Source organism: Denticeps clupeoides, chromosome 1, assembly GCF_900700375.1.
Source record: "Denticeps clupeoides chromosome 1, fDenClu1.1, whole genome shotgun sequence".
In the NCBI taxonomy this organism is placed as follows: domain Eukaryota; kingdom Metazoa; phylum Chordata; class Actinopteri; order Clupeiformes; family Denticipitidae; genus Denticeps; species Denticeps clupeoides.
Window position 1 is genome coordinate 1312061 of NC_041707.1, and position 27876 is coordinate 1339936.

The window sequence follows — 27876 nt, forward strand, 5'->3', positions numbered from 1 at the left end:
TTTCATTGTGTGCACCGTGTGCTGTCCTGCTGTGTATCACAAGTGACAATCACTTGATTGGTGGATTGTTGTCCTAGAAGATTCTCCTCTGTCCACAGAGGACCTCTGGAGCTCTGACAGATTGACCATTGGCTTCTTGGTCACCTCCCTGACTTAAGGCCCTGCTTTTAGGCCCTGTTTAGGTTGCAGTCCACCTCTAGGAAGAGTTCTGGTGCTTTTGAACTTCTTCCACTTACAGATGATGGAAGCCACTGTGCTTAGTGGGAGCAACAGAAATGTTCCTGTAACCTTCCCCAGATTTGTGTCTGGAGATGATCTCAAGGATGATCAGGGAAAACAGGAGGCTCCTGAGCTCAATTTTGAACTTCATGGCAAGGGCTGTGAATACTTATGTACATGTGCTCTCTCAGTTTTTTTAGTTTTAATACATTTGCCAGTAAATATTTTCATATTGGAGTGTTGTGTAGAATTCTGAGGAAAAAGGAAAAAAAAAAAAGAATTAACATCCACAAAAGGCGGATAAAGTGATTCGCTGTCAATAGTTTACGGATGCACTGTATAATCCATCGTTAAACTCAGTCATGTGATCACGTGGAGTCTATGTGGAATGTTTGATATCGTGTCTGTCTTTGACTGGCCGTCAGAACCTCCCAGAGGAAATCGGGGTTCGCCGCTCTCTTCGGCGAGCGCTGGCCGGCCACACCCCCGCCGCGCAGCAATGTGGCCCCGCCCACAGAGCGGAACATTGACTTTGAGCTGGACATTCGGGTGGAGATAGACAGCGGCAAGTGTGTGCTGCACCCCACCACCCAGCAAGCTGAGCATGAGGACGTCACCCTCAGAAGGTGTGTGTGTGTGTGTCTGAGTACATGGTGGATGTGTGTGTGTTTAATGTGTTTGTGTTTTTGTGCAGGAGTTGTGAGCGGAGCTCCCATTCTCTGGATCAGGAATCACCCCCTAAGAGGCAGAAGCTCCACCCCTTCACCTCGTCCTCCCAGCTGATGTCCAAACGTGTTCCCACATCCCTCCAGAGCAAGAGCGGCGATATGGAGACTACGGTGTTCTACATCCCGGGAGTGGATGTTAAGGTCTGACCGACACACACACACACACATTTGGGGAATTTCTTCACAAATCAGTATATAACTGTGCATCTTGTTTACGTTGCACCAGCTCCACTACAACTCGAAAATGCTGAAGACGGAGTCGCCAAACGCGTCACGCGGATCCTCGTTGCCCAGAACCTTCTCTAAAGAGTCCAAGCTGTATGGTATGAGAGACGCCCCACCGGGGCTTCCTGGCCCGCCCTCTGCCTCCCAAAGCAAGACTAACACGCTCCTCCCTCCCCCTCCCCCTCCTCTCCCATCAGGTACACACTCGCGCACGCACACTCGCACACACTCACCCACACGCCTCGACACACCCACTGCAGCGGGTGACTGAAGTGCACGACACTACACAGCAACACTAACGTCTCTGTACTAACCGCCGTGCACCCTGAAGATAACCAGGAGCTCCAAAAGCTAGCGATGTTTTTAAACGTAGCGCCATGAACGTCACTAACGCTCAGAGACGGAAGATGAAAGACTGTGGTCCAACGTTGGACAGTGTACAAACAATGTCCTCTGTGTGTGTGGGGGGGACATGCAGCTAAAGGCAAGCCAAGTGTCGGGGTGAAGACCGCTAAGCTGTATGCCTGGGTAGCTCTCCAGACGTTGCCAGAGGAGATGGTCATCAGCCCCTGCCTGCTGGACTTCTTGGAGAAGGCTCTGGAAACCATCCCAATTACCCCAGTGGAGCGGAACTACACGGGTACGTTTTCCGGGATGATTAATATGGGATTATATGCTGTGGATGTATGTAAAGTGGAGACTGTGTTCGTGTGCGTAGCTCTCAGTGCCCCTGAGGAGGATGTCGGCCAGTTTGACTCTGTGGAGCCTCTGGAGGAATCTCAGACGTCCCTGGTCTCAGCGGCGGCCTCGCCGTACTCCTCCTTCCCTGTGGATGTGGTCGTCTATGTTAGAGTCCAGGTACTACGTGTCCCAGCATGCACTGTTTTCTGTCCCTGTATCCTAGACCCGGTTTTCACGAAACAAATGAAATTAAAAGCCAAACTTAAAATGAAGATTGTAGTTGTGGGATTAGGGGATCATGAGGATTCCAAATGTGCGGCAGAATGCCAAATATGCGTGTAGAAGCCGATATTACTTTACTTGGCAGGTCGCTTATCCAAAGCGACCTAAGGGATGAAGACACCAGCAATTCTCATTCGATTTCTATAGATTTTGAGTTACGAAACTTAAGAGCCCTGATAAGGCCGAACTTGTCAGGAATAGAACATGCTGGGAATTGTTATGTGCTGGACGAGGTTTTTATTTTTGTGTGCATGTGTCAGTGTTAGACTCAAATGTTTAATGTTTAAACCCAGGAATGTTCAGGGAAAATGGGAGAGTTAAGTTTAGGTGATCACAATAATCTTCCAATATGGAACTGCAATAAAAATAAATTATACTTAAATAATGATTTATTGTCCAAGGTCACAGGTAGCCACAGTGTGATCATTTGAATAATTTTGAAAGGTGGTAGTAGCCTAGTGGGTAACACCCTCGCCTGTGGACCAGAAGACCCAGGTTCAAATCCCACTTACTACCATCGTGTCCCTGAGCAAGACACTTAACCCTGAGTGTCTTCAGGGGGGGACTGTCCCTGTAACTACTGACTGTAAGTCGCTCTGGATAAGGGCGTCTGGTAAATGCTGTAAATGTAAATGCAAATTATTATTTGATGTTCAGAAGTTTCACTGCAGGTTCCACTGCGGTTGTGACCTCACAGAGGAAAACTCTTTACACGCGGCTGTCTGTCGAAGGGCTTGTGGTCGAGCTGTTGCCAGTAAGACGCGTGTGTTTCCCAGCCCTCTCAGATCCGCTTCAGCTGCTTGCCCATGTCCCGTGTGGAGTGCATGCTGAAGCTGCCCTCCCTGGACCTGGTCTTCTCCTCCAATCGGGGCGAGCTGGAGCCGCCCAGCTCCTCGCACCCGGTGGACGCCCTGCACACGCCTTCCTCCACGCCCCCGTCTGTCCACAATGCCCACAGAGTGCCCGGGGGCAAAGGTACGGCCGTTTACCCGAATATAAATAAATACGGTTTCCTTTTGTGGAACGTTGGTTCACGTGCAGCTTTTGGTCCTCTACTCGTATAATTCGATAACGCACAGCCACATTGAATTGTCTTATCTTCTCTTGTCCCTTGTTTAGTGTTTTTATTTAGAATTTGTGTAGGTTTAGTTTAATTCTAGTGTAATTTTTCATAATAAATGCACTTTTGGGGGGGGGCTCTGAATACTAATGTTGTTGTATTGATAATCCTCTCTTGAATCTAATATGCACAGCTATGCAGCTTTCCCATCAATTTCCTGTATTCTCTTTTTATTCTTATTATGCTAATTGTCGTTTTCAGCCGGCCAGTATGGCCTAAAATAAAAGTGTCCTTACCCGAATCCCCAGGTGCTTCGCCTTCACTCGGGAGTCCCCTTGGCCGAAGTCGACACAGCAGCAGCCAATCAGATCTCACAGGCCCGGCAATGACCTCGTCGGGCCTGAGCTTCACCGCCTGCATGTCAGATTTCTCGCTGTTCGTGTTCCATCCCTACGGTGCAGGAAAGCAGAAGTCTGCCGTCACCGGGCTGCCTCCTGGACCTGGACCCCTGGGTAAGGAGGCTTGTGAACGGGCTTAAAACATCGGCCCTCCGATTTCCCTGATCTTTTTATACATTTACAGCATTAGGCAGACGCTCTTATCCAGAGCGACTTTATTAACTGTTTTAAAGGTCCCACGACAAGAGTTCTTTTTCTTGTATATCCGTCATAGGCTTGTATATATAGTTGATCCCCTAATTCTGTATCTGAAGTCTCTTGGTGCAGAATTACAGCCACTTTGATCCAGTCCCACAATGAGGTTTCCCAGGACGCGCCGCTTCACCGTCTGTAGCTTTAAATGCTAATGAGGAGGAGAGAGGCGGGACGAGGAGGAGAGTGGCCTATAGGAGTTGAGGGGGCATTCGCCGAAATGACGTCAACGACACCATTCACCAACCACAATGTTTTACACATTTGTGCTCGTTTTTACATCCAATCAACGAGCAACTGCAATGCTTCACACATTTGGAAGCCATGATGGTCTGTGGAGATAATGTTTTAGGGGAGGGGTGGGGAAATTCTATGAGCGGAAAAAGCATGAGAAATGGGAGATAACCTTTCCCCTTATGACATCATAAGGGGACAAATTCCATATATGACCTTCTGAGGTAGAATGGCCAAGGCGCTCTTTTCACATATCACCGTTTCTAGGCACTGCAGGACAGTAGACAGGCTAGAGGACTCATATTAATGTTAAATATTAATAGAAATTACATTTTCCTTTAAAATATCCATCACAGAAATCCCTCATTTGGTTCACTAGGGCCTGATCTGTGAATACCACGATGTTAGTAACTCATAACCCAACTCCAAGGTTTTTCCTTTTGTTTGAAGATCTTGGCTGCATTATGTTCTATATACACTGCAATTTTCCTGTGCTCCAGGTTCTGTGGATGAAGAAGCCTCATCCGTCACTGGAAGGAAGGACTCACTGTCCATCAATCTGGAGTTTGTGAAGGTCAGCCTATCCCGGATGAGACGCACAGGATGCCCCGCCTTCATTGACACCTTCATTGCCAGCAAGGCTGGAAAGTTAGACACCACCCTCATCAACATCTCAGGTATCCAGTATAAACACGGCTTTAAAAAGACAACTAAAACGCATGCGTTTTGCCTTAAACAAAATATTTCATTTGTTGCACTTGTTCTTGTACCAGCGGTGTGTGACATTGGCTCCGCCTCCTTCAAGTATGACATGCGACGTCTGAGTGAGATCCTGGCTTTCCCCCGAGCTTGGTACCGCCGCAGCATCGCACGACGCCTATTTCTGGGCGACCAGACCATTAACATTCCACGTATGCCATTTACTTTTCACCTTTAACCTTAAAGGTTCTTCATGTGTTTTCTTTTCATCTTTGGCATGTGTATCTTTGTGCCTTTTGTGTGTGCAGCATCAGGCCCAGCCACCCCGGACTCAGTGGACAGTATTGCTCAGCACTTGTCACCTGAGTCGAGTCGCAAGGCCACCTGGAGAACATGGGATGGCCAGACCACGCATACATCATCCAGCGTGTTCAATGACTCCACCCCCAACCACACACACCTCAAATCCCCAGCCACCGGACGCTCGCGCAGCGTGTCGGACTCTTCGGCCCCACGCAGAGGTAAACATACACACACACACACACACACACACACACACTTACATTCAATTAAACACGTTCAAGCGATTTCCTGCTCCTACAGACTCGGTCAGCAAGTCCTCGATGCCTTCGTTCCGGAGCGCCAAGGCCACCGGACAGCAGGGGGCGCCGTGGGAAACCTTGGTGGTGTTCGCCATTAACCTGAAACAGCTCAATGTCCAGATGAACATGAGTAATGTCATGGGCAACAACACGTAAGCAACAAAAAGTTCTACGGGGTCACAACGCTTTCTAGGATGCATGTTCATGCACTTATGTCAAGAAGACAGAATTTTTTATTTGAATGTCAAAGTGCCATAGAAAATGGAAGCTATTAAGTGGTGAAAGTTCTGCTTCCTGTTGCTTTAAAAGACTGGTTGTACCGAATATTATTATATAGGTCATAACCAATGGGAACATAGAACAGTCACAGCACGTTGACATCACCAAAACAAATGCATGTTGACCTAGGTGGACCACCAGTGGCCTCAAGAGCCAGGGCCGCCTGTCTGTTGGCAGTAACCGTGACCGAGAGATCAGCATGTCAGTTGGTCTCGGCCGCTCCAAGCTTGACTCCAAAGGTGGCGTGGTGGGAGGAAACATTGACGTGAACACTCTGGAGATGGTCTGTAAGTAACCAGTCACGTGTCTTCGCTGCTGAGAACGTCACCGGCATACAAATGGCAAGTTTTCATCGCAATGGTTTCCTTCCAGCTCACATCTCGGAGCATCCCAACCAGCAGCCAAGCCACAAAATACAGATCACCATGGGCTCCACAGAGGCCCGGCTCGACTACATGGGCTCCAGCATCCTCATGGGCATCTTCAGCAATGCCGACCTGCAGCTGCAGGATGAGTGGAAGGTCAACCTCTGCACCACAGAGGCCAGCCTATCAGAGAAAAGGTAGGATGTTGTCACAGAGGCGTATGAAGAGCCACAAGCCCTTCAACAGACAGGCACGTGTAATAAGTTGTCCTCTGTGAGGTCAAAACTACCTCTGCAGGCACAGCTGAGGGTCTGGAACCTGCGGTGAAACATCTGACCATGAAATAATGATTCATTGGACTCAGTTCGAAGTCAAAACCTTTGACCAAGAATCATCAGAATTGGAATCTGCAGCTCATCTCTGAATTTAGTTGTGGTTTAGCAGTGGTGTCCTAGCGGTTAAGGAAGCAGACTCGTAATTGGAAGGTTGCAGGTTTGAATCCTGAACCACACCATGGTGCCACTGGGGTCCCCTTGATGAAGGTCCCACTGCTCCCCGGGTCACGCTGCTCCCCGGGCGCCTGTCATGGTGCCCACTACTCACCTAGGGTGATGGTTAAATACAGAGGACACGTTTCACTGTGTCACCGTGTGCTGTGCTGCAGTCATTTCACTATCACTTTAACTTTTGAAAAGGTGCGATTAGCTGCATGTCCATGTCTGTTTCTACAGTGAGATTTTTGTTCATGGCGACCTGCAGTGGGACATCTTCCAGGTCATCATCTCACGCTCAACCACTCCTGACCTGATAAAGATCGGCATGAAGCTGCAGGAGTTCTTCACCCAGCAGTTCGACACCAGCAAGCGTGCCCTGTCCACCTGGGGTCCAGTGCCGTACGTGCCTCCCAAAACGCCCGTCGTCAACGTGGACAAGGGGGCTGCTGAGATGTGTGAGTGTCACACGTTTCACATTTGGACTGTAGAACTTGGTCAAAGTCTAATCTGTCGCCCGTCCTCCCGTCTCTCGCTCAGATATGGACGCAGCCCACCACAGGCACTGGCCGGGTGTGTTGAAGGTCATTGCTGGCTGCCACATCTCGCTCTTCCAGATGCCCCTTCCAGAAGATGCAGTGCAGCTGGGAGGATCTATGAGCCTCCATGGCAACCACATGACGCTGGCCTGCTTCCATGGCCCCAACTTCCGCTCCAAGTCATGGGTTCTCTTCCACTTGGAGGAGCCCAACATCGCCTTCTGGACTGAAGCTCAGAAGATCTGGGAAGACGGTGAGTAAACCTCATGAGACATTCTCAGCCTACAGCCACTATGGACCCAAAATCTGGAACCTTTTTGACTGTTTGATCCCCACCTCCAGGCTCCAGCGATGATTCCACTTATATTGTCCAAACACTGGACTTCCATCTTGGGCACAACACCATGGTAACCAAGCCCTGTGGTGCGCTGGAGAGTCCAATGGCAACCATCACGAAGATAACGCGCCGGCGGCACGAAAACCCGCCGCACGGCGTCGCAACGGTTAAAGAGTGGTTCAACTACGTCACTGCCATGAGGAACGAGGGTCAGCATCTGCACGCCCGGCTACGCCCGGTCAAACTCCGTCTAGCACGAGCAACCGTGTTTTATTCCAGCAGCATGCGAGGAGTTAAATCTCTGATGGAACTGTGGCAGGTCCTCCAATAACAGGACTTATTCTGCTGGCTTCCACGTTCATTCTAAAGCATTGAATTCCCCCCATGGGTTCCATATTAGGATTGTTCGAAGCCCTGTAAACATTCAATAAATTGCAATTGAACTCCTAATTAATGAAAAGCTCCTAATTAGAGCGCCAGTCGGCCGCTGGTCACTAGTGGTCATTTTTCGTGTAAAATGTCCTCGATCTGTGTGGATTTCTCTGTCTCAGAGCTGAATCTGCTGAGGAACGTGGACTCCAACAACTCAGAGAGTGGAGCGGCAGCCAAGAGCTCCAGCTTGCTGAGCGGCTTCAGAGGCTCATCCAGCTACAACCACGAGACGGAGACCATCTTCGCCCTTCCCAGGATGCAGCTGGACTTCAAGTCCATCCATGTTCAAGACCCTGACGAGCCCTCCTTAACAGGTAAGGTTTCCCAGGGCATGTCGGTGCAGTTATGTGGAATGTGGCTGAAATCACAATTTTTTCTCAAATGTACTTAGACACCAGCAGCAAGCCGAAGGTGGAGTGCAGCGTGGTTACAGAGTTCACCGATCACATCTGTGTCACCATGGACGCTGAGCTCATCATGTTCCTACACGACCTGGTGTCGGCCTACCTGAAGGAGAAGGAGAAGGGTGAGAGTCGTAACTCGACACATCTCGCCTGGACTCTTAAGTACAAGATACACTTGCCATTCGAACTCCTGTAAAAACCCTGTATATGTAAACGGATGGTGGCAAATAGTCCCAGGTTCACAGCCCACTTGTATATAAGCCGCACTGACTCAGCCGTACCACATCAACCAATCAGACACGATCCTCAGTCTCAGGCAACTCAATGCATCGCAGAGTGCTCAACGTAAATCCACCACAGCGTCCACGCTCGGGATGATTTTTATCGGCTGGACACTCGGGGTTAAGTGTCTTGCTCAGGGGTTTGAACCTGAGCCTCCTGTGTTACCCGCTAGGCCACTACCACGCCATTGCAAGCTTGTTTGTCCTGCGTTGTCCTGCACGTTTGAAATCGTTGCTCCTTTGCAGCCCTGTTCGCTCCTCGGATCTTTGCATCTCGGCCTGGACAGAAAAGCCCAACGGTGTCCCAGGAGGACGGTTCGAGAGGGGAGCTGGAGAAGGGGAAAGAGGAGGGAGTGAATTACGCCACGGTGGACTGGAGGGAGTTCCTCTGCAACACCTGGCACCTGGAGCCCACGCTACGGTACCGGATACGCCGGGGAACTTGAATTGGTCCTCGCGCCGTAGTTCTCATTCCCGTCTGCCTTTCAGGCTGATCTCGTGGACGGGCCGGAAAATCGATCCCGTGGGCGTGGACTACATCCTGCAGAAGCTGGGCTTCCACCACGCCCGCACCACCATCCCCAAGTGGCTGCAGAGGGGCGTGATGGACCCGCTGGACAAGGTGCTGTCGGTGCTGATCAAGAAGCTGGGCACGGCGCTGCAGGACGAGAAGGAGCGGAAGCGGGACAAGGAGGAGCACTAACGCGCGCCACACCGTATAGACCGCGCCGAATACAACACTGGACCGTTTCCGACTACTGCACAGTGCATGCTTTACTACTGCCCCCGCCGAGTGGGAAACTGCTTCAGCTCCGCCCGCGGCGTCCACGTCAAGCTGTCGTACGTACGCACGCATTCCGCCTCGCTCAGAAATTTCACCGGCCAAACGTTTCGTCGCGGCGTTCCATTTGTCTGAAGCCTTTCTGTATTAAACGGGACGTGCATTTGATTTTATTTCATTTTTTTCGTGTTACCTAATATTTTTAATATTTTAAATGTATAATATGTCCTGGGGTTTGTGTGTGTGTGTGTGTGTGTGTGTGTGTGCTTTTTTTTATTTTTATTCCCCCTCTGGTTCGTGCAATAGAACTGAGGTTCCCAGTCCAGCCCCAAGGGCTCCTGGGTACTCTGTTCCCCCCCACACACGCACACCAGTGTCTGCACCCATGGGTGCAGGCTCATAATTGACCAATGTACATAAGGCCATGTGAGCATTAACGTGCAGGATTCTTAACAGAATAAATTAACTTGCGTTGTGCAGGTGATGGTGGGTTTTATTTCTTTATATGTCTTTATATAAACCCGGCCTGTACATCATCGCAGGCTCATTCTGCTGCGGGACGAAAGAGAGCTCGTGTTAGACTTCGTACAGAGCGCATATTTGAAATGCATGTGTAAAATTCTGAATGTGCCTGTGTGTTGTCATAGTTACAGGCATTCTGCTCCATCCCATGCAGTGTGTACTTTTACTTTTTTTCTGGGAGTCCTCCTATATCTAGGGGTCTAAGAAACGTGACGAGGGTGAGGAGAGGAGGACGTCCCCTGTCACACAAACACACACACAAAGCGTACAAACAGCGCTTTTATTAACTGAGCTAACAGGTACAATAAAACAGCGGACTCAGCACAGCTAACCAACATCAGCACAGACTAAAGGACAACTCAAACATGCACACAAGTTCACCAAAAGGGCACATAAATCTAAGTGAAGTGATTGTCACATGTGATACACAGCAGCACAACATAATGGTGCACACAGTGAAATTTGTCCTCTGTATTTAACCATCACCCTGAGTGAGCAGTGGGCACCATGACAGGCGCCCGGGGAGCAGTGTGCTCAGTGGCACCTTGGCGGATCGGGATTCGAACCAGCAACCTTCTGATTACGGGGCCACTTCCTTAACCGCTAGGCCACCACTGCCCCGGCTAACAATAAACGGGTCTATCACACTCTTGGCAAATGATGCAAGTGTACAATGAACCAATATGCAAATATTGCAAACATAATATTTGGTTATGTTTGCAATATTTGCATATTGGTTCATTGTTTACTTGCATCATTTGCAATACTGTGGTCTGTACAGTCGCAAAAGGCATTTCACTGCATATCATACCGTGTATGACTATGTATGTGGCTAATAAAATTTGAATTTGAACTAGAAACAAGCAACAAGTTGGCTGTGAGGGAGCGGCCTCCCTACTTCTTCACCAACCCACACTGTGCCATCTTTGGCCGTCTCGTACTTGGAGTCTTTCTGTGTGGGCTGCGTCTCCAGCCGACCTTTCTTCTTCGGAGGAGGAGGAGATGTGTTCAGGGTTGGAGAGTAGAACTCGTCACCTGAAGACACGAGTCCATGTCCTGCAGCAGAGCCAACACCTCGGCGGCGGTGTAATCTCCTGGCATCTTTGCGGATTGTTCGTAGCCGCGAGTTCTCGAAGATTTGTGAATGCACGTAGTAAATGCACGTAGTAAACTGTCCCTTTTATCCCACACAGCGCTCGGTTCAGGAAGTGATTCGGTGATTCGACGAACGAGTCCTACTAGTGAACCGATTCAATATATGCCGCGGATGTTATATTAGTTCTCGCTCCTTTAATACTAATTTACTTCTAATTTAATACGTGTTTACCGACGGAACTGTAATTCACGCCTGATCTTTATCGTCATGTACAGACTTGGACTTAAATTAGAACTGTGAAGAAGCAGCAAAAAATTGATTCGTCTCATTTCGCTCCTCTCCACGGAAATCTTTAGAAAAGGCGAAAGATTTATGCGACGCGAAGAGAAACCTTTAAAAAAAACAAAAAAAAACCCGTCCGATAAATTTTCCTCCGACGAAGTGCCCCAGAGCATGATGGGAAATGAAGGAGCCGTGTGCGCATGCGCCGACGGTTTCGGCCCGGAAGTTGGCCTGAGGAACCATGGCGTCTCCCGGTAAATGTTCCGTCCTAAATGGGTGTTTGCGTGTACATTCCCCGCCTCTGAACCGCGCTTGGCGTGCCCGCAGCGGAGCTGCTGTGTCTCCTGCTGGTCTCCGCGCTCTGGGGCGGGACCAACCCGCTCCTGAAGCGGGCCACCGAGGGCATCGAGCGGCTGGAGAGGAGCGGCGTGGCGCTGCAGCTGCTGGCTGAAGTCAAGTTCCTGCTGCTCAACGTCCGGGTACGGCCACGCGTGTTGGGGTGGTAGTGCGGGGGCTTCTGCGGGGTTCTTAAAATGCTCTCTCTGCAGTACCTGCTGCCCTTCCTGCTCAACCAGAGTGGATCTGTGCTCTACTACTTCACCCTGGCATCCACAGGTCGGTTCCTCTCCTCAACATCAAGTTGAGCTTTATTGTCATTTGAGCTACGTGCATGTTAGACAGAAACAACGTTTCTCCAGAACCTGGTTCTACGTGGAACATTTAAACAACGTTACATACATATAATCAATATGCGTCCTGTACAAGAAATGGAATGAATGTAAATGTTGAGGCTGGTCTTCTTTCCCTGCAGAGCTGTCCTTGGCTGTGCCTGTTGTAAACTCCCTCACCTTCCTCTTCACTCTCCTGGTCGGTGGTCTGCTCGGCGAGGACGTCGGTGGGAAAGGTAAACGTGCTGCATGTAAAGAGGTGTTCGGTTGGTAGGCACCATGTACAGGGGTGGGGACTAAAGCAATAGTGAATGGTTCACTATGCAGATCAGGGCAAGATATGCAAATCAGGGCTGCCAATCAATTATTACAACAAATTAATTGCACATTTAGCAAATAATTACTCACTCGCTTGCTATCCTTAACCCGGATCCCATCCTGGGACTCACCCATTCACACACACGGCCAATGTAGACTCCACCATGGGTGGTAGTAGCCTAGTGGGTAACACACTCGCCTGTGAACCAGAAGACCCAGGTTCAAACCCCACTTACTACCATTGTGTCCCTGAGCAAGACACTTAACCCTGAGTGTCTCCAGGGGGGGACTGTCCCTGTAACTACTGGATAAGGGCGTCTGGTAAATGCTGTAAATGTCCACCAGGTGTACGTGGATGGCTGGAGGAAATCTGCACTGAAATGGGGTTCAAGCCACACCCTGCTATAATATTTAACTACATATTACAGAGGCGAGTGTGGTAAAGAGGCTTGGCTTGTAACATAACCCTCTGAAGCGCACACATAGTACCAATCTGTTCCTGAGCAAGACCCTTCTGAGTCCCCCTGAGTGTGTCCAGGGTGACTGTCACTAATGATGATGAAGGGTGTCTGGTAAATGTCTTGAATGTAGAGAGTTCCAGATGCTGTTCCATGTTCTACCGTAGCCGGCCCTCCGGGTTTAGTGGTGGAGTAGGGAGGGACGTTCCTGCTCACAGTCTGTGTCTCCACCTCCGTGCTGTAGGATCCGTGTGTGGGATGCTGCTCACCATGCTTGGCATCTCGCTGTGTGTCCTGAGCTCCGTGAGTGAAGACCAAGACCAAGTGACGCACGTTCACTCATGATCCCTGTCCCCAACGAGCATGTCAGCCTGCGTACTGATTTACTGTCATAAAAAAACAGATACGAATGGTGTGTTCATCATCATCATTTTCTTCAAAATCAGAATCGTGTTTATTGGGAACATACAAGGAATTTGATTCTGGTAGATGGTGTCTCTCAAGTACAGAGTAGAAGAAAATAACGTGTAAGGATGTGTGTAAGTGTTATTTGTATAAATTGTATAATATGCTTATACTGTTTCTAAATATATATACAGAATATAAATATATGTATGAATGTACATAGGTCTATAAATGTGTATAAATGAACAATGTGCAGTACAACATAATAGACAATATAAATCTTATAAACAGAACGTCCTAATTTTTTTACGTTGTATGGAATTAAATCAAAAGTGCAAATCTGTCTGTGCAAAACTGTGGACAGCCTTGTAATTATGCTGATTTGAATGCATGTAACGGCTCAATTCTGGTTCCTGATTGAGGTTTGACGTGCTTCTTTCTAACTCTCCTCTGAAGAGCGAAACTTTCAACAGATCCGAAAAGAAAGACTCGAGTACCATGGTTTAGAGGAAGAGTTTTAAACCTGTAACTTTCCACTTCTCTCAACAATTAGCACAAAGTATTGCAGGGTGATGAGGACGACGCCCTTATTTGGTCGTTGCAGAACATGTATGTTGGAAGAACATACCGCGTTCCGAGAAAAAACCCTGCTCACTACCGTCAAATTTGGAGAAAGTGAGACGATGAAACGTGTCCTCTGCTTTTAACCCGTCAGCCGTGGTGAGCTGAGCTGGAGAAACGTACCTTCATCCAGAATCCAGACACTCTTCAAAGGCTACAGGAGGCGTGTAGAGGCGGTTCTATTATATTACTTACACGGACGTGAATTTATGCACTTGGACCATGATGGTGGTGGTAGCCTAGTAGGTAACACACTCGCCTATGAACCAGAAGACCCAGGTTCAAACCCCACTTACTACCATCGTGTCCCTGAGCAGGACACTTAACCCTGAGTGTCTCCAGGGGGGGGACTGTCCCTGTAACTACTGACTGGAAGTCACTCTGGATAATGGCTCTGGTAAATGTAAATGATGTATGACTGTTTCCATAAGACATTGCATATAATAAATTAAGTTGCTACATAATACCTTGTTTATTTATAATGTATATTATTTTGCAAGCATAAACTAAGCAATAAACTATATTTTATCAAGAGGCTCGATGTAAGATAGAACTACTTTTATTTTTCTATCTGTTCACATTTTTACCAAACATCTGTGCAGGGATGTGACTGAAAATTTCATTATACATGAAGCACAAATTATTCATTTTACAGATCATCTTACGTGACACATAAAACCCGAATAAACGCGGAGAAGACGATGGTAGACGTGGTGTTCCGAGCTGCACGTCACGTGAAGGAGAAGAATACTGGTCTGCATAAGCAGGGACAAGGCGTCACAGATTGCTGAAGCACGTTATTTCCCAGGACTTCCCGCTCGGTCCCCGCTTTTTCCGTCCAGGGCTGAGGGACATGTGGCCCGACGGAAAGTGTTGCGGTCGGGGACGAGTGAGATTCATGGGAACAATTAGAAAAATGAAGGGTCCAGGGCTGACACTGCCACGCAGGCACCATCTCAGCCAAAGGAGTGATCACGTCCAGAGACATTTAGTGTCTCCTCCTAAAAGTCAAATGAATAAAAATAATTGACATATTGCAATAAATGACCCAGGAATTAATTTAAACTGTTCTGAATTAGAGGTTTAGAGGTTGCAAATATGTTTTGAACATGATCCAGATCTGCAGTAGAGGAACTGATGGCGGTGAGAACCTGAGTTGGGGTTCCAGCATCTCCATGGATGAGTTCTGGTGAGAGCACAGTCTTAAAAAAAAAAGATATATAAATACTTGCATCATGAGTATAGGTCTGAATTTGTATACCTTTTCCTGTATTTCTCATACACACCCTATTGCCTCGTTCAGTCAGAAGGTCATCACCTTCAAGTCCCTCCCCGTTCTCCTTGGTTTCTGTCTGTCTCTGGAGTGCCAAGAGAGGTTCAATCAAATCATAATCAATGTTCAATGAGGACAGGCTTCATCAAACACACACCAAGTCTGAGTGCTCTGCTCTGAGATGATTCCTTTCAGTGAGGTCTTCATTTATTGCATCTTCTGCTTCTTCCTTCCATAAAACAAAGTGGCGAGAGTGAGATGTTACAAACAGAAGGTTGTCTACAACCATCTACAACCAGACCTGAGTTTAACTACAGTCGTGGCCAAAAGTTGAGACACAAATCCTGTTTTTCACAAAGTTTGCTGCTCCCGTTTTTATTATGGCAGCTTACATGAACTCCAGAATGTTATGAAGAGCGATCAGATGAATTGAAAAGTCCCTCTTTGACATGAAATTTAACTTAATCCCAAAACAACATTTCCACTGCATTTCACAAAAGGACCTGCTGAGATCATTTCAGTGATCCTCTTGTTAACACAAGTAAGAGTGTTGAGGAGCACAAGGCTGGAGATCTGATCGAGTTCGAATACCAGGCTGGATGCTTTAAAAGGAGGATGGTGCTTGAAATCATCGTTCTTCCTCCGTTAACCATTGTGTTGCATAAGTTCTTCACAGGCAAGAATATTGCTGCTACTAAGATTACACCTAAATCAACCGTTTATCAGATCCTCAAAAACTTCAAGGAGAGAAGTTGTGAAGAAGGCTTCATGGTGCCCAACAAAGTCCAGCAAGTTCTAGGACCGTCTCCTAAAGATGATCCAGCTGCGGGATCGAGGTGACAGCAGGCAGACGTGAGTGTATCAGAACACCGTGATAGTAGAGCTGGGTGGTGGTATCCTAGTGGGTAACACACTCGCCTATGAACCAGAAGACCCAGGTTCAAACCCCACTTACTACCATCGTGTCCCTGAGCAAGACACTTAACCCTGAGTGCCCCTGAGTGTCCACTTGTAAAATTGTAAGGCGCTCTGGATAAGGACGTCTGGTAAATGCTGTAAATGTAAAGACTTGGAGGATGTCCTGGTGAAAAGAAAGGAAGCAAAGAAGCCACTTCTCTCCAAGAAAAACATCAAGGAGGGACTGCTATTCTGTAAAAAGTACAGGGACTGGACTGCTGAGGACCGGGGTAAAGACATTTTCTCTGATGAAGCGCCTGTCCGATTGTTTGGGGCATCTGGAAAAATATAAAAGAAAGGTGACGCCACCATCAGTCCTGTCTCATGTTAAGCAGCCTGAGACCATTCATGTGTGGGGCTGCTTCTCATCCAAGGGAGTCGGGTCACTCACAACTTTACCCCAGAACACAGCCGTGAATGAAGAATACAGATACCAAAACTTCCTCCGACCATCCAAGACCAGTTTGGTGAAGAACGATGCCTTTTCAAGCAGGATGGAGCAACGCACCACAAATTCTGACAATCTTCATGTCAAACTCCTGATTATGAAGGAATCACTCAGGAATTTGGCCCAGAAGTCGACTGACAGCATGCCAGGGCGAATACGCCACAGAAACAAGTGACAAAAAGAAAATCCCGAAGCAGAAAACCAGTTTTTGTGTCATTCTCAAACGTTTGGCCACGACTGTAGTGTGTGTGTGTGTGTGTGTGTGTGTGAACCTCCAGATCAGGAGCAGCGGTTCCACCAGGCCCTCGGTAGCTAGATCCTCCAGGTGACGCACCTTCTCTCTTCACAGAAACATTCATCTACCAGTGAAATAGAGAAGATGCAGGAGAACGTTGCTCTATGTGTGAGGACAGAAGGTGACCCACACACTCGTACCTGGTTCTTGTGGTCTCCACCGCTGTGTTCCTCCTCTTCCACAGTCTCTGCGGTCCTCTGCAACACAGAAGAATCCACAGACATCCGTGACAATATCATACGTCAATACGTACGGATCATTCAACTCGTTTTTGGCTTGAAGGGAACCAGAAGAGGGAGAAGGTTGGGACCTCGTCAACAGGGAGCTCCACTATGGTGTCCTCGTCCTCCAGAACCTCCTGTGCACCTCGGAGCTCGTCTCTCCTCCGTCCACCGTTGGCTTCAAACACACTGGGCAACGCTGTGGGACGACAAAATGTTTTTTTTATTTGTAATAAATCTTTTGCGTCAACATAAAAAATGAATTTAATGCATTTTGGAATAAGGCTGTAACATGAACTGTGGAAAAGGTGATACGGGCACAGTGAACTCCAACAGGGCTGCCACGCCTAGTTACTGTTGCTAAGGAGGGATTGGACCGCGACTCCAACCTGCTGCGGCTCTCGGCGCCGGTCTGGCCGTGTTCTGGTTCCTCTGGACCCGGACCGGCTTGGCGTAAAAGATGGACTTCTCCTGTCTGACCCTCCTGCCAGGCCTCTGTGGGGCAGTCGGTCCTTGACCCCAGTCCCCCCCGTCGTCCCCGGTGGACTTCACCCTCCGACTGTCCATCTGCAGCACGGACGTCAACTTCAACGCTCTCGCACACTTCAAATTACACGCGCACACACACACACACACTCACACACACACTACCTCAGGTGTGGTCAGGAGGGCGGAGTCACTGTGCGTGTCCTGAGGACCTGCCCTTCTGGTCTGAGTGACCAATCAGGTGTTCAGAAAATTTCGGTCAAGAACTGAAACTGGACCACTTCACACGGGACCAATTAATAAAACATGTGTCACACGGCAATAACTGTACAACAACCAGGAATGTGGGAACCGCCGACCTCGTATTTGTTGGTGAGTCCCTTGTATCCTGGAGACTGCCTGCGGAATGATGGGATGTTCAGTTTTGTGGAACCACCCCCTTTATGAAAGCCATGTCTGGGTGTGTACCGTGTACCCTTGGATTCGTTCGGTGTCACCTGTCTGCACTGTTACTGGTGGCTTTCAGGTATGGAAGCTTCTTGAACCTCTCTGTTCCCACGGCAACGTAGCAGCGGCCAGTTTGCAGCTCTTCCGCGGTCGTAACGGCGACACCGTCCATCGTGCACAGCCTGAGGAAGTCAGGGCGAGTCGGGGTGTTTATGTGTCGTGTAGAAGAGTGTGTGTGTGTGTGTGTGTGTGTGTGTGTGAGAGGGACCTCCGCACAGCTCCAGTCCGAAGAGCGGCCTTCTCCGTCACCAGGCTCAGCACCTGCTCCAGGTCCTGCTGTGTGTGGCGCGGAATGATGAAGCGCAGCGGGGCTCCGAGGGCGTCGCCGTTACGGAACACACTGCAAATGTGGAAAATACGTAGCGGAATATACACGACCAGTCAAAAGTCTGGACGTCCCGACTCCTCTGTTATAACCAAAAAAAAACATTATAGAACAAAACAGAGACACGGAATATGGAATTACACGTACGTGAGGTTACGTAATAAAGCGAAACAAGCCAGAAAGTCCAAAAGCTGGGAGCTTAAGCTGTGACGACAGGGACAGTCCCCCCTGGAGACACTCAGGGTTCAGTGTCCTGCTCAGGGACACGATGGTAGTAAGTGGGGATCCTAGGACTTGATCTGTAGATACCGTTCACTTAACAACTCAGAAGCCCACCGTTCTTTAAATATATGTAAAGAAGTATTAAAGGCAGGTTTTTATCTTGCATTTGAAAATCTTACTTTTTTAATACTTCTTTGGAACATCTAGTGGAAGTTTATTCCACCACCTCGTCTCCAAGACGGAGAAGAGTCTCGATCGGGGGTCTCAAACTCAGACTGATATTTAGTGTCCTGCAGGACGATATAAAGGTTTGAAAATGTAATGCGGCCTGCCAGTTTTATATGATTTTTAAACATTTTATTTATTCAGTCAATGCTATATTAAGAATGTCTTTTGAGTTTTCAATTGTAAAAAATGCTGAAAGGAGGATAAAATATTTCTTTCCCCGGAAAGTTTATGTTCAGGAGAACCCGGTGACTAGGGCTGCAACTAACGATTATTTTAATAATCGATTAATCTGTCGATTATTTTTTTATTATTAATCGTTGAATCGGATAATAAAAAAAAACAAGAAAAGAAATCATTTCCAACCCCGTTATTCAAAAACAGAACCAAAATCTTTAGAAAGTGCACAAACATGTTGCTCCTTAAGCTGTTATAATAATAATAAAATATAATAAAAATTGACTAACACAAAAAAATACACATGTATGCTTTACATCTGCCAAATATAGACTTTTTTTTTTAAATAAAGTGCCACCTGAGCTGCCAGAACGATAAATAATTTATAAAAAAATAAAGAACAATACAAATCAGAAAATTTAACACGATTTGTTTGAATGTCAAAACTTGTTCTCTACACTACACTGCAGATGTACACACTCACAAACTCTCACACTGACACACACACACACACTGCAAAAAATGCTTTTCTAACTTAATAGTTTTGTCCTGATTTCAGTCCAAATCAGGACAAAAAATCTTAAATCGAGATACATTTACTAGACACATGAAATAGCATAAGAAATGATGTCTTGTTTTCTGATAAAACATCTCAGAATTAAGTGATTGTTTGTTTAAAACAAGCAAAATTATCTGCCAATGGGGTAAGAAAACTAATCTTAATGAGATATAATCTCAAACAGAAGTTTTAAGCATCACTTAATTTTCTCATGCCGTTTTTCTTGTCTAGTAATCTTGATTTTAGATTTTTTTTTAGATATTTGGACTGGAAACGAGACAAAATTACTAGGTAAGAAAAGCTTTTTTTGCAGTGTAGCTATACATGACAACAGATTGAAAAATGAATGGTCCAAAAAGGCTAGTGAATAAAAACATGTCTTTAGTCTTTTAATGCAAAGTAACTATAGCACCCCTGCTTTACTACTGTTATTAACGAGCTAACGCTAACTTGTCATGCTTGTCAAGCTGGATGACGGGTAAACATTTACATTTACAGCATTTATCAGACGCCCTTATCCAGAGCGACTTACAATCAGTAGTTACAGGGACAGTCCCCCTGGAGCAACTTAGGGTTAAGCGTCTTGCTCAGGGACACAATAGGCGAGTCGTCCACACGGAGACGCAGAGAACAGTCCGAACGCTGTTTCATCCCCCCTCCACACCTGTAGGTGGCGCTGTAAGTCCCCGTCTAGTTCTCCTCCGCGGCGAGTTAAACACCAGCACCAGGGACATTACGTTCCTCACGTCAAAACGGAACAAAAGTAGGATTCTGTAGCGACTTCCCCTGCTGCTGAACTCCCTTCCTCCTCCTCCGCCATGTATCTGTCCTCTACCTCCGCTCGTTTTTTTTTATTATTTTTGCTCCGCGCTGTCTATGAGGCGCCAAACTCCGCTCCGCGCTCAAATAAAGTTTTTTTTCTTAATAATCAAACGTCTCCGCGTCGCGCGACATAACGAATCGATTAGGAAATTCGTTGCTAGCTCTTTTAGTAATCGATTTTAATCGATTCAATCGATTCGTTGTTGCAGCCCTACCGGTGACGTTAAACATGTTGGTAATGATGTTTTTTTGTGGAATACCGAACCACAGCCAGACCCCGTCTCCTGCGGCCCTCAACTAGTCCGGGTTTGAGGCCCCTGGTCCTCGTACCCTGAGAGATGGTGGTGCCAGTGGAGCAGCGCTGGAGGATCGGAGAGATTCTCCTGCTACAAAAAAAAAGACTAAATATGCTTCTTGCTTTGTAGGAGACCGGTAGTGGATGTGTGAGGTCAAAGGTCACCTGATCTGATATGTGCAGTGAGGACAATTGGGTGTGGAAGTTATGAATAACTCCACATCTATAGTGAGTGGGTGGTAGTAGCCTAGTGGGTAACACACTCACCTGTGAACCAGAAGACCCAGGTTCAAATCCCACTTACTACCATCGTGTCCCTGAGCAGGACATCCTGAGCAGGACTGTCCCTGTAACTACTGACTGTAAGTCGCTCTGGATAAGGGCGTCTGGTAAATGCCGTAAATGTACATGTAGTGATGGTAGTGGCCTCCGCGGCGATGAGGATGATGCCGGTTCTTACCGTATGATGCAGGGCAGCGGCACCATCTTCCTCCACCGGGCTTCCACGCCGGGCCTGACCACCGCCTTCACCTGCACAACAGCAATCAGAACCGCAGCAGACGTGAGGGAAGGGCACGGATCCGGCCGGGATCTACTTCATGCGCTCGCACCGGTTTATTAATCCGCGCGGCCCCGTGTCAGCGCGACTCCGCTGCCGCATGCCGTGTTGCCACCAAACAGCGGCCGTCGGTATGGGCGGGGCGGCAGACAAGCCGGGGCAGGCCCGCTATTCAACATTCTGAGCAGGGACACACACACAGTCTCGCCCCGTCCACTCACCTGAGGACGTTCAGCCTGGACGCCCGGCGGCTTCTTAACTCCTGCGTTTAAATAACTGCGAAGCAGGAAAGAAATGTCACACTCGATGTATATTTTAAGCATGTCTCCTGTGTGTTTTCTCCAGAGTAGTGACAGGGACGGTCCCCCTGGAGACACTCCGGGTTAACTGTCCTGCTCAGGGACACGATATGGTAATAGTAAGTTACCCGCTTGCCCACTAGGCTACTAGAACCCTTCTGGACGGAACCTGGGTCAGCGCGTTAATAATAACGGGACGTAGTGACGTGGGACACTCACTCCAGCTTCTTGAAGCGCTCGTATCCGGCGGCGACGTAGTGGGACCCCGTCTGCAGGTCCTGCAGGTGGTGGACGCGGTGTCCCTGGCGCGGGGTGTACAGCGTCCGGACGGCCAGCGGCGCCTGGATGCTGAGGGTCACGTCGTTGAGGAAGGCCTCCATGTTCAGCACCTGCCGCTGGTTCACCACGAACCTGCGGCCGGCGTGGAAGGGGTCTCCGTTGCGGTAGACCACCACGCTCTTCACGGGGGGCAGGACGGCCGCGCCACTGCTGCTGCCCGATGCCATGCCCTTCACACACACACACACACACACACACGCAGAGCCTAGTCCAGAACTACACGACAAGGTCCCCCAGGGTCACATGGCCTCCTCCGTCTCAAATCAAACGCTGGTGTCCCTCCGTGTCCGTGTTTGTTCACGAGAGTGTGTCAAGTGCCTGCGGTGTGTCGTCTCCAGGTCTCCTCTCAGCTGCCAGGCTCCCACTCACACACACACACACACACACTCACCCATGCATACGCGGCCCTGAGTATTTACTGGTTGCCATGGTAGCATGAACAGCAATGGCTGCTGGCTTTAATGGCCCGACCGTCATCAACAAAAGGGGGGAGAGAGAGAGAGAGAGAGAGAGAAATAATATGAGAAGACAATGAGGTTTAGACTCACTGGCGTCCAAAAAAACTCAAATAAATCATACATGAGTGGCTATTCACACACACACCTTACACACAAGGGTGGTAGTAGCCTAGTGGGTAACACACTCGCCTATGAACCAGAAGACCCAGGTTCAAACACCACTTACTACCATCGTGTCCCTGGGCAAGACACTTAACCCTGAGTGTCTCCAGGGGGGGACTGTCCTTGTAACTACTGACTAAGTCGCTCTGGATAAGGGCGTCTGGTAAATATAAATGTACACACTCGGGTGTATCCTGGCGCAGTATAAATGTGTGTTTTGTATTTATGGACACCTCGACTTCTCTGCTGATGAACTAGGACATCTGAGGACATTCACGTCCACCTCCTGCATGCTCAGCCTTTTCCAGGTGTGGACTTCTGTCCTCACGCCCATTTCGAGCAGCACCTCGCAGGATCTGTGATCCTTCACGGAGCATCATGTTTAACCTGTGGCACAGCCAGACAGCCCCGCCCCGCCCCGCCCCGCCCGGCGTCCTCTCTGTCCGGTAACTCACACCGCCACGCATGATCTGTTTAGCACTCACTAACAGAAGATGCACACCGGCGAGACATTAACCTTGCGTTCACCTGTATCCTGATCCTGCAGCTTCTGTTGCTTACAGGGACTGTCACCACATGAGTGTCCTTTCCTGTATCTGGACAGACAGCTGGACAAATGAATGAATAAATGATTTTTTTTGTTCATTTAAAACGCCCGGGTGTCCATCTCCTCCCTTCCTCCTGTGTTTACGTCATTGGCGTTTACCAGACGCCCTTATACAGAGCGCCTTACAGTCAGTAGTTACAGGGACAGTCCCCCCCCGGGAGACACTCAGGGTTAAGTGTCCTGCTCAGGGACACGATGGCAGTAAGTGGGGGTTGAACCTGGGTCTTCTGGTCACGTCCAGTGGACGTCACAAACACCGGAAGACACCTCCAGCTCACAATGTCTCAACACGTACAACAGCGTAATTAAGGAGCATCTGCACGCAGGACATGACCTGGTCGCCTTCGTGCCCTCTGGGTGGCGCTACAGGAGCATACCAGGCAGAACAGATGAATTAATAAACTTCATAAAGAATTAATAACGTTGGACAAACAGATCTGTTAAAGAAAAAAAAAAAAAAGCTTCATCTCCGTACATCTATACGCAGATTTTCGTATGAATGTTAGGTATGTATTGCTTTTATAGATACGGGCATTTTACCATTTTTATCAATATATAAAAATAATATCCTGTTGCATTTGTGTCGCCCTTTGTTAAGGTTATGTTTAAATCATCATTTTAATTCTGACAGGCAGTGAAATTAAAACGATTTATTACTTTTTAAATATATAAAATGTCAGTCTGTTATATGGACTGAACATCAGTGCAGCATGGCAACCATGAAGAGAACATCTGGCCCCCAGGTCTCCACAGTCCTGATTGGAGGGCCCTCGTTTTCACCTCGTCCCTTACAGCATCGAGGACAAGGACGCGGGGACATTGCTAGGGTCTTCAGCACGGCTCTACACAGCAACCAGCGCCTCCTTCATAATCAGGTACTGCAAAGAGAAGCGTGAAGAGCAGGAGGTCACGTTTAAACATGGCTGATTCGCCGCAGGAAGCTGGAAGGCGGCTCCACGAGCGTCTCGCACCTTCTTCCTGCTGGCAATGGCCTGCTGGATCCAGAGCAGCTCCATGGTGAGAATGCTCCTGCGCTCCTGCAGCGAATCGGCGGAGGCGGGGACTCCTTCAGCGGCCAAAGCTGTGCACAAGACAGCAGAAAAGACCTGATCTCCACACCATCTTTCCAGCTGCTCTGCGCTACATTCCCTGTAATTCTGCTGCTGGAGAACAACACCTGCACCCACAGACCCACCTTTTAACTTAAATTCACTGCAGGTACCGTCCACAGGTGAGCTGCACCAAGCAGAGGTTCCTGGGTGGTTCTCCATCTCCAGCTCCCCGCCATCTCCCACCTTTCTGCACGCAGGGTCCCTCTCTGGAGCAGCATCCTGCGGCCGAGTGCTGGGAGCTTCACGTTCAGGCGGCGCGCAGCGACCGAGTCCCAACGTCACGACTCCCTGAAGACATTTACATTTACGGCATTTGGCAGACGCCCTTATCCAGAGCGACTTACAACGTGCTTTCAAGTTACCATCGATGAAGAGATCAATTCCGGTTCACTAGGACCCCAACTATGAATACATCTATTTATTCACTCTGTTGTAGATTCTGTACACAAAGTTCGACAACAAGAAAATTACAATTTAATCTAAATATTCTCTAAAGAGGAAGGTCTTGAGCTGTCGTTTGAAGGTGCTCAGTGACTGAGCTGTTCTGACCTCGAGGGGAAGTTCATTCCACCACCGAGGGGCCAAGACGGAGAAGATTCTAGATGAGCGTCTTCCTTTTATCTTCAGAGATGGAGGGACCAGGCGAGCAGTACTGGAGGCTCGGAGTATACGAGGTGCAGTGCGAGGTGTAATAAGGGCTGTGAGGTAGGATGGTGCTACTCCATGTTTGGCTTTGTAGGCCAGCATCAGTATTTTGAACCTGATGCGTGCAGCTACTGGGAGCCAGTGGAGGGAACGTAGCAGAGGGGCGGTGTGGAGAACTTGGGAAGGTTGAAGATCAGTCGCTGCTGCTGTAGTAGTTGTAGAGGTCGGATGGTACATAGAGGTAGACCAGCTAGAAGGGAGTTACAGTAGTCCAGTCGTGAGGTTACTAAGGACTGAACCAGTAGTTGGGTGGCCTGGGTTGACAGGTAAGGGCGGATTCGTCTGATATTGTAGAGAAGGAATCTACATGAGCGGGAAAGATTGCTGATGTGAGTTGAGAAGACAGAAGGAGGCACATAGGGTGGTGGTATCCTAGTGGGTAACACACTCGCCTGTGAACCAGAAGACCCAGGTTCAAACCCCACTTACTACCATCGTGTCCCTGAGCAGGACACTTAACCCTGAGGGTCTCCACTGGTGTAAGACGGCGCGGCGGCGACACCCACCTGGTCTGAAAAGCGAGGTCGAGGGATGAGTGTCCCCTCCCAGCTGAGGTCACAAAGGTCCCCATCAATCTCACTCACAATGTCCTCAAACTCGGCCTGCGCGGCCTTCAAGGTTCTCCGGACCAGGTAACCCCGGGATCTCGCCTGCGGAGGGAATTCCACAATTCCACTTTACGGATGAGGAAAAAAACGTCAACGGTGGTGGAGACATTTTCCATTTCGTGATGCCCTTTTCCGCATTCTACTGTAAATACGGAACCGTACAAACGTCACCACAAGAAAATCCTTGTCTCTGCTAGGGGTTTTATCTGCGTCCCGAACGCTGTTCTAACCCCCTCCACACCCGTAGGTGGCGCTGTAACTGCACGCTCTCCTTGCTCCTTCGCTGCGAGTTGAGCGCGTCGTTGTGCGGCGTAGAGACGATTTTTTTTAGTAGTTGCTGCAGCACGAACTGTTGCCAGACGAACGATTATTATCACATTTGTATGCTCTGTACATTCAATAATTCCCAAATTCCCATTTTGCCCCTTCAAAATAATTTGATTATTTCATCAGCACGACAGATACAGGTCTCAGTCGCGTCACGTGGTTTTACAGCCAATCGTGGGGTCGCATGACGTAAACAATGACAAGCGGATTTACATGGCGGAGTTGCAGCTACAGAGGTTTTTTTAAAAATTAAAAATAGATTTTAAAAGATTTTAAAATTAAAAAGAGAAAATTTTCTGGCCTGTTCGGTGTAAGGACTCATCCTGACTCCACACAGGTAGGGGGCGCTGTTCGTGCTCAGAGAGTGAAAGTGAAGTGATTGTCATTGTGAGACACTGCAGCGCAGCACACGGTGACACAACGAAACGTGTCCTCTGCTTTTAACCATCACCCTTAGTGAGCAGCGTGTGGGGACGGTACTCAGTGGCACCTCATAGGTAACTTGGCAGATCGGGATTCGAACCGGCAACCTTCTGATTACAATAACTTAAAACTCAAAATACGATAACTTTAAGATGCTGGTACGATACGTCGACATTTTGGATCTGGCAACACTGTCCGCCATTGTTGTATGTAGGAGGCATTTGGGGTTATAGGTCAGGTTAGAGGTTGGGCTAATATGTCAGCTCTTAAACACAAAAAAATCACAGTCACTGGTCTCATGAAACGTCGTCTCCGTGTAGACGCAAGGCCAGATTGGATAGAAAATGTGGACGGGGCCTTAACCTGTACGATTAACCAGAAGACCCAGGTTCAAATCCCACTTACTACCATTGTGTCCCTGAGCAAGACACTTAACCCTGCGTGTCTCCAGGGGGGGACTGTCCCTGTAACTACTGATTGTAAGTCGCTCTGGATAAGGGCGTCTGGTAAATACTGCTGTAAGCGATTAAAACCACGTTTTATCGAAGCTGCAAGTCGCGTTTAGCCTGAAAAGGACTCGAGGGGGCCACGCCCATGTGCCCCATGATAAAGCCACGCCCACTTCAATACAAGTAAGTAGCTAGTTACAGATCATATTTAGTTTTTAATACACACAATAGTGAATAATCGTAAATTAAATCGCAATCGTGATATGTCAAATAAATCAGTCCCACCTCCTGTACGCCAATCGCTGCTCAAATATCAACTAGAATGAAGCGTTTATGGCAGATTTTCCTTCTTTTCGTGAAACTGTGACATGACGTGTGTAGAGAAAGAGACTCTGAGCTGCAGTACAATCTTGTTGTAGGAGGTCATTCATTATTTCACTATACATATCGACATGAACATTCACGATTTAACCAGGTTATTCGTGTTGTATACAATATTCCAGCGGGCGGCGAGTTCAGAATTCGACAGAACCCCAGAAAATTCAAACGCCGTTGGACATTTCAAAATAAAAGCCCAACCACAAACCAAACCCGAACCGTTTTATCTATACGGCTTTCACGATTGTACGGCTTTCAGGGTGTACACGGATTAACAGGTGTAGAAAATATGAGCCCAGCTGAAAGGCGCTATATTCATGTAAATTAAATCCTGTCTTTCCACTTGGAACTTTTATTTCGAAACGTCGCACACCGCCTTAAGATGGAAGAGCGGCGGAATTATTTCGCGTTTTTCTCTTACAATTTATCTGTAGCAGCAATTGAAAAACGGACATGCATGACCTTGCGAAAGTTGAGACTTCTGGTTTTTTGTTTAACGAGTGAGAGAAAATCCGTGAAAGTCCGCCGAACGCCGGTAAATAACATTTACATTTACAGCATTTACCAGACGCCCTTATCCAGAGCGACTTACAATCAGTAGTTACAGGGACAGTCCCCCCCTGGAGCAACTTAGGGTTAAGTGTCTTGCTCAGGGACACGATGGTAGTAAGTGGGGTTTGAACCTGGGTCTTTTGGTTCATAGGCGAGTGTGTTTCCCACTAGGCTACTACCACCCTACATAAATAAACAGCGAATGACCTGAAACCGCGTGGTCCGCTGGAGCCAGGCGCTCCTGTCCGTCATCTCGTTTCTTTGAACTTTCTTTAAATCATCAAATGTCGCCCAGACGCGGCCATCGCGTCGGTTCGTCCCTTTTTCGTGGAACTCGGGCGGGCTGGTCGGCGCCCTGGCGCCCCCTGCAGGCCGCAGCCAGTTCCACAAGTTCCACTTCCACTCATCTGCCAAAATATGATGCACC

The 27876-nt window shown here is 48.3% G+C and overlaps 3 protein-coding genes and 1 non-coding gene across 12 annotated transcripts in view; 2 read left to right on the forward strand and 2 right to left on the reverse strand.

The window, feature by feature from the left end:
* The window catches only part of kiaa1109 (KIAA1109 ortholog), a 48795-nt gene extending 39022 nt beyond the window's left edge, over positions 1-9773 (forward strand). For all 4 annotated transcript variants that reach the window (XM_028953703.1, XM_028953705.1, XM_028953749.1 and 1 more), the window contains 20 exons: positions 645-845; positions 914-1088; positions 1174-1369; positions 1651-1812; positions 1891-2030; positions 2912-3110; positions 3504-3707; positions 4580-4756; positions 4853-4990; positions 5087-5299; positions 5382-5532; positions 5789-5946; positions 6032-6221; positions 6756-6973; positions 7056-7307; positions 7397-7600; positions 7943-8137; positions 8215-8349; positions 8755-8929; positions 8998-9773. In XM_028953703.1, coding sequence (XP_028809536.1) covers positions 645-845; positions 914-1088; positions 1174-1369; positions 1651-1812; positions 1891-2030; positions 2912-3110; positions 3504-3707; positions 4580-4756; positions 4853-4990; positions 5087-5299; positions 5382-5532; positions 5789-5946; positions 6032-6221; positions 6756-6973; positions 7056-7307; positions 7397-7600; positions 7943-8137; positions 8215-8349; positions 8755-8929; positions 8998-9211 — 3697 coding nt within the window. In that variant the 3' untranslated portion in view covers positions 9212-9773. The remainder of the gene's footprint in view (positions 1-644; positions 846-913; positions 1089-1173; positions 1370-1650; positions 1813-1890; positions 2031-2911; positions 3111-3503; positions 3708-4579; positions 4757-4852; positions 4991-5086; positions 5300-5381; positions 5533-5788; positions 5947-6031; positions 6222-6755; positions 6974-7055; positions 7308-7396; positions 7601-7942; positions 8138-8214; positions 8350-8754; positions 8930-8997) is intronic.
* A 1423-nt stretch (positions 9774-11196) lies between these two features.
* On the reverse strand, positions 11197-11306 carry LOC114802809 (U5 spliceosomal RNA). The gene has a single exon (XR_003751796.1). It is a non-coding gene; the product is annotated as a U5 spliceosomal RNA (small nuclear RNA).
* Positions 11307-11371: 65 nt separating this feature from the next.
* tmem234 (transmembrane protein 234) lies at positions 11372-14194 on the forward strand. Its single transcript, XM_028987955.1, has 5 exons — positions 11372-11443; positions 11517-11668; positions 11738-11804; positions 12001-12093; positions 12878-14194. Exons 1-5 carry the CDS (start codon positions 11431-11433, stop codon positions 12976-12978), a joined length of 426 nt encoding a protein of 141 aa, XP_028843788.1. The 5' UTR covers positions 11372-11430; the 3' UTR covers positions 12979-14194.
* Positions 14195-14196: 2 nt separating this feature from the next.
* Positions 14197-27822, reverse strand: dcdc2b (doublecortin domain containing 2B). Of its 6 annotated transcripts, XM_028987954.1 has the most exons (20): positions 27657-27822; positions 25219-25362; positions 24091-24295; positions 23867-23976; positions 23191-23773; positions 21549-22124; positions 21252-21306; positions 20932-21002; positions 18055-18186; positions 17837-17968; positions 17699-17738; positions 17505-17564; positions 17243-17420; positions 16943-17052; positions 16773-16829; positions 16610-16696; positions 15090-15161; positions 14946-15017; positions 14811-14861; positions 14197-14660 (listed from the first exon to the last, which is right to left on the reverse strand). In XM_028987954.1, the coding sequence occupies exons 6-20, from the start codon at positions 21833-21835 to the stop codon at positions 14616-14618; spliced, it is 1449 nt and encodes a 482-aa protein (XP_028843787.1). In that variant the 5' UTR covers positions 21836-22124; positions 23191-23773; positions 23867-23976; positions 24091-24295; positions 25219-25362; positions 27657-27822; the 3' UTR covers positions 14197-14615. The 6 variants fall into 6 exon arrangements, with proteins under 6 accessions (XP_028843787.1, XP_028843784.1, XP_028843782.1 ...); XM_028987951.1 differs by lacking the exon at positions 14197-14660 and having other exon boundaries at positions 14675-14861; positions 23676-23773; XM_028987949.1 differs by lacking the exon at positions 14197-14660 and having other exon boundaries at positions 14675-14861.
* Between the last annotated feature and the right edge of the window lie 54 nt (positions 27823-27876).